Genomic DNA, 8,404 nt, shown 5'->3' with positions numbered 1-8,404 from the left:
CCACCCCTCCCATCCTGCACAAAGATGGAGAAGGGCTGCGGTGGGCTGAGGAAGTACACTAAACAAGACCCCCCACCCATACAGGATCACGCTGAGGGTCTCCCTCGGGGGCTCCCTTAGCCTTCCATCACCCCACAACACCCAGGCCCGGAGCTGAGGAAGGGGGTGGAGGAGGAGGGGGGTGGGGGTGGGGGGGGCAGTGGCAAAGCTGCAGAAGCAGCCCCTCTCCAAGCACCGCAGGGCTGGGGGCTGAGCCTGCGTGACGCCTCCTGGTCCTGATTTGCTGGGACCGCCCGATCGGCCCTTCCCAAACTGCAGGAGCTCCGCACCGCCCACACCCCGCCGGGATCCGCGGGCAGCAGCGGGCGGCAGCGCCGGGAGCAGCGGGCAGAGGCGGGCGGCACCGCGCCGCAGGTAGGCAGAGCCCCGGGACCCCACGGGGGATGTCAGCACCCGGGCAGAATGGGGAGCCGGTGGGATCCGCCATCCCCCTCCCCTCCCTCCTCACCCCGGGCTGGGGGTCCTCGGTTGCGCGTCGGTGATGCTCTGCACCGCGCACGGAGCGGGGAGGGGGGTTTTGGAGAGGTGAGGTGGGAGGGAGGTGGGGGCTGGTGGCGGTGATGGAGGGAGATGCTGTCGATTTTTCGCATCGCTGCTCCCTTTCCCTCCTCCCCTGCATTTCCCGAGGGTCGGGATTGCGGCGCTGCTCCACGGGCACGCCCGCGCGCACACGCACCCACCTGCATCCCTGCAAGGATGGATGCTCGCGCCCTGCTCCTTGCACGGACGCGCGCACCCCCCTCCCCCCCCTCCGCAACCCCTTTTGCTGCCCCTTTTGCAGCTTTGTGTGACTCGGGGTCTCTCACCCCCGATGTCCTCACCTTTGCCACCCCCCCCGTCGGTGACCCCGTGCTTGGCACGGTGGTGAGCACAGAGGAGCACTATGGCGTGGCACCAACTGTGCAAAGCTTCGCTCTGCAGGGCTGGATGGTGCCCGTGCCCTTGGGAGTCCTGTCCCCGTGCACAGCCCCTGGAGAGGGGGACACACAGGAGAGGGGACACACAGGAGAGGGGACACACAGGAGAGGGTGACACCTGGCTCTGCTCCTGCTGAGTGGCACAGGGGACCAAAGGGCTTTGGGACACGAAGCTGAGAAAATCAGAGTGCTTTTGTGTATCAGTGGGAGGAGGTCACCCTTTCTGGGAGCTCATCTGAGCTGATGTGGATGTGACCTAAGCAGTGTCCCGGGATGCTCAAGGAGGAGCAAGTCAGAGCTGGGGAAGAGGAAAGTGAAGGGCAGGAGCCAGCTTGGAGGAGCGTGAAGGAGACTCAGTCTCCTCTGTTGTGCCAATGTCTCCTTTGACATCCTCTTGGTTATGGAAACCAAGCAGAAGGGATTTTTTTCTGCATCACCAGGGTTTGAGGTTGTGAAATAGAGACATTTTGTAACTTCAGCATGAGTGAATGGTTTTGGTATTTCCGCTTTGTATGTTATATGAAAGACCCAAAAAATGCTAAAAAGTAAAATCCAGCTGGCTGTGATACAGGCAGTTCCCAGCTCTTCCCTGGCTGCTTTGCCAGGCTCAGCCTGGGCTCTGCTCTCCCCTCTCCCACGCTGGGATCCAATGGGTGCTAATTCAGTTCCCTTCTTGGACTTCCCCCAGTCCCCTCTAGGAGGACTGACTGCAGAGCATCCTTCAACTCCATTTCTGCTCTGCTTCTCCCCCACTCCTTCCCTCTGCTCCACATGTTTGTGGCTGGATTCCCCATGCAATTGCTTGGCTGGGCTGCAAACCTTTAATTGATTCCTCTTGGTTGGATCAGACCATCAGCAAGGCTGCGGTTTGGATGGCACATCCACAGCTCCAAAGTCACGCAGACCACAAGCAGCCCTCAGAGGGTGAGTTGCAGGGACAGGGACCCAACAGGGTCCCAAAACCCTTCCTCCCAGCAGCCAGGCTCAGCCCCTGGAGACTGGGTGCCATCCTTCAGCAGCTCAGCTCTGTGTCCAGCTGCCGTGTCCCTCCTTCCCGCTGCTCTTGGCCCCTTTCCCTCACTGCATCGCAGTGAGTCATCTCTGCTGAGCTCACCCGCGGGAGGGGGGGTGGGGGGGATGGGGGGAGGGCAGTCTGGATCCCTCACCTGGCACCATGCTGCGCAGGCACCGGGCACATCCATTCTCCTGCCCGGTCCTCCAGCACGAGCCCAGCCCTGCACAGGCACAGGGTGGGCACTGCACGAGGGTTTGTGCCATGCTTCATGCCTGCTGCGGGGGATGCACAGGGGGAAAAGAGCACGGGTGGCATCCCTAAGGATACCAGAGTGCATAGCATCATTGGTACAAGACCCAGCAGCCTCCAGCCCATGCTGTGTGTGCCCATGTCAGAACGGCATGGCTGTGTGCCACGGCACTGCCTGGCTCACCACATCTCTCCCCCCACCCAGGCTCATCTCTTCCTGGCAGCCACCTCTGGGCATCTCATCCTTGAGAAGATGAACCCCACCGTCAGCATTGCTGTCATCCTGACAGGTAGGGCTCTGTGGGGTGGGACTGGGGGGCTGCTCGGGTGTCCCCAGCACTCACCTTTCCCCTTTCTGCTTGCCTGTCCCAGTGCTGCAGGCTGCACACTGCCAGATGATCCGGGACCTGAGCGCCTGCCTGCTGGGCCAGAACCTGCGCGTGGACTGCCGCTATGAGAACAAAACCAGCAACCCCCTGACCTACGAATTCAGCCTCACCAAGGACAACAGGAAGCACGTCATCCACAGCACCATCAGCGTCTCTGAGAACGTCTACCGGAGCCGAGCCAACGTCACCATGTACAAGAACCTGGTGTGCCTCCACCTGCAGGGCTTCACCACCAGCGATGAGGGGGTCTACATGTGCGAGCTGAAGGCCACCAATGACTACACTGGCAACCAGATAAGGAACATCACTGTCATCAAAGGTGAGGGTGCAAGCAGGGCTTGGCCTCTGGCTCCTCCTTCCTTCCTGCCCCGGGCTCTGCGGGGCCAGCAAAGCAAAACACATCCCACTGTGGGTGTTCCCAAACCAGGCACAGGCATGGTTGGGTGTTTCCCAGGGTCTCTGTTCCCAAAAGCTCATCAGTTCCATGAGGTCGAAGGGGAAATGGGCAGTGGGTCGGGGGGGGGGGGGGGGGACTGGCTGCCTTTGTATGGCAGAGATGATGCGAGCAGCAGGCTCCCATAGCACCTAACCCTAACCTCGTTCCTTTGGGATCTCATTTTCTCTCCCGCTCCCCATCCTCACAGACAAACTGGAGAAGTGTGCCGGCTTCAGCCTCTTGATCCAGAACACCTCGTGGCTCCTGCTGCTCCTCCTCTCCCTGCCTCTCCTGCAAGCCGTGGACTTTGTGTCCCTGTGAAAGGAAACCCTCCCCAAACCCCCCAGCACCCCCACGGAGCACCCCAGCCAGCCCGCCTCCCCCGCCAGAGCGCAGCCCTCGGGAAGAGAAGATTTGGAACACACGAAACCTCTCTATGTTATCTCTATATAGCCGTGTATCTAACGCTAACCACCGTCCTGTGCTCAGCCCTGCCATCACGCCCTGCTCCGCTGCATGGTGGCTCTGCTAGGCAGCATCGCTGCTCCCATCGTGCCCTCCCCGTGCTTGGGATGGTGCTGGGGGACCGCAGCCTCAGCCCCGTGCTTCTCCCACCCCTTAAGCTTTTGGGGTTTTGTTCGGCCTGGGGAAAGACAGCTGGACGAGCAGGTAAGGGTGGTGATGGGAGAGAGTGGGGTGAGGTCCCGGTGCTGGGGTCTGCAGCACCGGGTGACCCAGTGACTTCTGTCCATTGCAGCCGAGCTGGAGCCAGGGGGGGACCAGCCCATAGCCGTGACGAGAGCAGTGCTGTCAGCCCCACAGCGAGGCCTGCAGAGCCTCTCTGAGCTAGCCACAGCCCCGTGCCCCCAGGGGAGTGAGCCTGGTTTGGGAGGGGGCTCCTCCGCAGCACTCCTCGGCTTCATCTGGGGAACATCTGGGGAACATCTGGGCTCCCCGTTCTTCCCCGTGGCACGCGTCCCTGTCCTCCAGCCCCATCGTACCGCTGGGAGGAGCCCGTGTACCCCCTCCTGCCTCCCCGCTCCCTTTCAGCATCTCCCTGTCTCTATTTAGGGGTAGAAAAAATGTGTCTAAGGCCACCTTCAGTCAAGCTAGGATGTTTCCCAGTGGTCAGCACTAGTGAGGAGAGGGACCCCAAGCACAGCCCCAGCCTGTCCCCACGTGCCAAAGGACCCCAGGAGCCAGTGGACCCAGAAAGAGCAGCAAGCTCTCCCAGGAAAGGGCACAGGGGTGGGGGAGGTGTTGGCAAGAGCACGAGCTCTGCGGATTGAACCCCACACCGCACTCCTCGTGCAGTGCCCCACAGCTGAGAGCAATACCCAGCAGCTGGTCCCCACTCCTTGCTTTTCTCTGGCCACTGAAAGCTGCCTCCCACCCCACTGCCTCCCACCCCACTGCCTCCCACCCCACTGCCTGCCCCTGCCTGCTTGCTTGCTGTCTAGTGCTGCCCGTGGCTGGGGCAGGGCAGAGCCCGGCCGACCGCACGGACGCGTCTCCCAGTCTCATTTTTTTTGTGAACATTCGTAGTTGTTTCCACAGCTTGTCGACAAAGAAATTCTGTTCAAGGAGAAAAAAGAAAAAAAAAATAAGGAAAAAACAAAAAAAAAAAATGAGAAAAAAGAAAAAAAAAAGAAAAAAAAAAAAAGAAAGAAAAGAAAAGCCAACTTTACGAAAAGCAACAACACTATGCCCATCCTCCGGGAGTTCTCCTCTGTCTGCACAATAAAACCTTAGGTTGTGTGTTGGAGCCGTGGCCACCTGTGTGTGCGGCGAGGGGCTGCAGGGGGGCATGGTTTGCCCTGCTGGGGGGTGCCCCCCCCCTTCTCCCCATCTAATGCTTCCATTCCATACTGGAGAACCCTTCTCAGCCCATTGTGAGCTCAGGACTGGGGCCACCTGCGGGGTGGGGAGAGGGGTGAGCAGGGTAGGTACCAGCGGGGATCCCTGGGCACATGGGCACAAACTCCCTCAGCACACCGTCTCCATCCTGCCCCGCCTGCAGCATGGAGGCAGCCCTGGCATCCTGCGGGCAGGGAGAGCGTGGGAGGGGGGTTGGGCACACAACGCATCCCAGAGCCACGGGGTGTGCTCACCCCTACGGGTGACCCCATCGGAACCTCTCGTGGTCACACCCAGGTGCAGACGCGTGGCCCTCCCTGTTTCGGTCTGGAGCCGGAGCTGGGCAGCGGGGAGGAGGATGCCACTGTAATTGCATCCTCATCAGCAGGTGCTGGTTGAGTCACAGCCGCCGCCGTGCCGGCTCACCGGGCGGGTCAGCGTCAGGGAGCGGTGCCGAGGGTTGTGCCGTGATGTCCCCCCCCCAGTGTCACTGCGGGGCTGTGGGGGTGGGCTCTCCCGGCCCCGTCCCACTGTGCTCCTTTCCCTGTGGCTTTCCCCAGGGTACAAAACTCAGACCGCCTTCCCGCTCCCCCCTTATCCATCCTTTCCCTCCTGGGTCCTCACCTCCTTCGCTCTGCCCACGCTCACACTTCACCAGCCTCCCAGCCCCCCAGAACCCCCCAGCCTCACCAAAATTGCCGTGGGCCACCTCGGGCTCACGTCCCCTTTAAGCCTCCCTGTAGCTGGAATGCGAGAGGAGCATTTCGGCGCCCTGCGAGGTCAGATAGAGACGCTATATTTATCTAGCCCGTAACCTGAGCCCTCAATTTCTGCTGTGTGGTTTTTACGCGGCCCCATAACCCTCCGGCACAGCCCCTCCAGACCATTCCCAACCGAGCCCCGGGGTGACCAGACCCTACCACCAGCCCCCCCACAAGCCTCTGCTCTTCTCCAACCCCTGACAGCACCTCGAAGAGGACCAACACACCATGCCAACCTCGCACCCCTGAGCACATACCCACTGGTGAGTGAAGGGAGCACAGGGGGATGCCAGCCCTGGGGAGGGGGCTGTGGGATGCCAGCGGGACCCCGTAAGTCTGCCCCCTTTTCCCTTCGGTTAGGGGGAAGCCATGGGGAAAATGTTTTTCTCTCTTTGTAGGGGGAGTTCACATGAGACTGCCTGGCACCATGCCCCTGGGTGGGCAGGGTCAGGTCCTGCGCACTCCCCCCCCCCCAGGCTCCCTCTCTTTCTCCACCTGCAGACCTCAAAGCAGTAACCTAGGGCCCTCTGTCAGTGTTCCCCTGTGGGTTTGGGATTTTGCTGCCTGGGGGTGTCCCCGGAGAGGCGAGCAGCCAGGTGGGGATGTGTCAGCACAGTGACTCCAGGCCGGCACACGTGTGTTGAGATGCGAGCGTTCTCAGGCTGTGACTGCATGGGGAAATCTCCCCTGCCTCTCTCCTCCCCCCTGGCACCCTCGGCCCTAAACCAGTTACTGCTCCACTCAGGGTCCCCCCAGTGCCTCCTCTGTGGCAGCAGGCTGGGAGCTCTGCAGTAACCTCAGGGCTGGGACATTGTGTCTCACGGCGCAGGGACACGGCTGCGTAAGTGAGAAGCAGCTGAGCCGTAACACCTCGGCCGGAGCCAGGGCTGTGTAAGCTGAGCTCACCCTGGGGCTCCGCAGCCACTGAGGGGGAAAGCTGTCACCAGGGCCACCAGCACCAGCAGTGTCAGCCTCCTCCGTGCTCCCATGGGGAATGCTGGTTGGAGCAGGATGCGCTCCCCCAGCCTGAGCATCCCTGCGGTGCTCAGACCACTGGGTCCCCTTGGTGCTCATGGCCACGTGGCCACAGACCGGATGTTCCCGTGCCTCAGTTTCCCCAGGGAGGATGATGAAGGTACAGGAGGCCTGACTCAGCCATGCCAGCCCCAGGGCTTTGCTATGCATCAGAAGAGCTCAGCATTATTATTGGGCAGGGAGGGGCCAGGCAGGTCAGGAAGCGATGGGAGGAACCGGGGTTTTCTCACACCCCCTCAGCTCCTCGGGCTCATGGCACGCTCTGCTCTCCTGCAGCCCCGGGGTCCACAGCATTATGACATGGGGACAGCACGGTGCAGATCATCCTAGCAGACACAGCAGTCCTACGTGGTAAGACCTCTCCTCCCATGATGACAGCGGGTTCACCGCTGTGTCCAGGGCAAGCTCCCCTCCCGAGCCCCACATCCCTCCACACCAGCTCCCCACATCCCCAGGGCAGACAGTATCCTATAGGGACTGAGAAAGCCCCCATTGGAGCCACAGGTCTCCAGCACCCTCACCCCAATACCCATGGGAGTGCCGGTCCTTGGCTGGATCCCACATCCCCCAGTAAAACCCCACAGTGTGCTGCTGGCAGAGCAGCTCCAGGGCCCTCCCAGTGCTGGCACGGATGGGTCAGGGAGAGCTGGGTGTTGGTGCCGTGTTTGCCTGCAAGAGGATTATTCACCCCTCGGCCTCAGTTCCCAAACAGGTCTGTGCGCTCTGGCTTGCTCTTGCTTGTAAATAGTTTCCTCTTGCTGCTCCCTCAGCAATAGCAGCCGGGACACAGCCCAGGGCCGAGGAAGGAGGATCCCATGGTGATGGCACTCGGTGTCCATCCCTAGGTCCGGCTGTGCCCTGCAAGGCAAGCGCAGGGCCAGGCTCCATCCCAGCACCTCCACGCTGCCTTGGAGCGGGGCCAGCACCCGCCCCAGTGGGGCTGGGAAAAACCTCTGAGCTGGGGTCATCTCCTGGGTGACTGGGGACTCTCAGAGCCATACGAGCCACTGTCCGGCCAGGGAAGGGACGTGAGGCAGCGCAGCCCTGGGACAGGTAGGGGACCTGCCATCAGCTCTGTTTGCTCGAAGCTGGGGAGCTTTCTTGCTGCCCTTGTCTTGACTCTGTGCTGGTTCCTTGTTTACTGCGGGTGCCACCATCCCTCTCCTGTCCCACGCGTGGGTCACAGCGTGGCAGAAGCCACCGCTCCCCACGGGGACCCGGCGCTTGGCTGTCACCCTCCCCTGCAGGCTGGCAGTGCCTGGCCATGGGGACACAGCGGCCACCTCCAGCACTGAATTATTGATGGCATGCAGGCAGGGCGCTGGCGTGACGGGGATACAGGCAGTTATGATGTAGTAGGGTGACCACAGGCTTTCCCCAATGCCCTCTGGTGGGTGGTGGCTGCAGCCTGGCCCCGGACACCGTGCAGGGAGCAGGGTTGGATGATGAGGACTCCTATGCTGGGGTACAGCAGTGCCAGCACTGGGGCAGAGGCAGCAGCTGAGTGCCCATAGCCATGCCCAGAGCAGCCCTACTCCCATGGTGTCCCATAGGTGGCACGACTGCTGTCCCTGCAGCCTCCTGCTCAGCCCTCACAGGGTCTCCAGGTCGGGGTGGGGACTGTCCAGTGTTGGCTGTAGTGTAGCTGAGCCCAGGCCCTCCTCTTGCAGCCCATGTCTCCAGCT

General features: G+C 61.6%; 1 protein-coding gene across 1 annotated transcript; it reads left to right on the top strand.

Annotated features, from left to right (window-relative positions):
- Positions 1-377: 377 nt before the first annotated feature.
- Positions 378-4,831, top strand: THY1 (Thy-1 cell surface antigen). Its single transcript, XM_065738467.1, has 4 exons — positions 378-414; positions 2,447-2,531; positions 2,614-2,949; positions 3,275-4,831. The coding sequence occupies exons 2-4, from the start codon at positions 2,495-2,497 to the stop codon at positions 3,385-3,387; spliced, it is 486 nt and encodes a 161-aa protein (XP_065594539.1). The 5' UTR covers positions 378-414; positions 2,447-2,494; the 3' UTR covers positions 3,388-4,831.
- Positions 4,832-8,404: the final 3,573 nt, after the last annotated feature.

Source organism: Cyrtonyx montezumae, unplaced genomic scaffold, assembly GCF_038088225.1.
Source record: "Cyrtonyx montezumae isolate F1298 unplaced genomic scaffold, pur_monq_1.0 scaffold_22, whole genome shotgun sequence".
Taxonomy (NCBI): domain Eukaryota; kingdom Metazoa; phylum Chordata; class Aves; order Galliformes; family Odontophoridae; genus Cyrtonyx; species Cyrtonyx montezumae.
This window is presented reverse-complemented; position numbering and strand designations above follow the sequence as displayed.

Excerpts from the sequence above, each read along its gene's own strand:
- THY1 (XM_065738467.1), top strand. The coding sequence starts at position 2,495 with ATGAACCCCACCGTCAGCATTGCTGTCATCCTGACAG. Across the intron at positions 2,532-2,613 it reads CATTGCTGTCATCCTGACAG|TGCTGCAGGCTGCACACTGC; the intron begins GTAGGGCTCTGT and ends TGCCTGTCCCAG. Across the intron at positions 2,950-3,274 it reads GAACATCACTGTCATCAAAG|ACAAACTGGAGAAGTGTGCC; the intron begins GTGAGGGTGCAA and ends CCATCCTCACAG.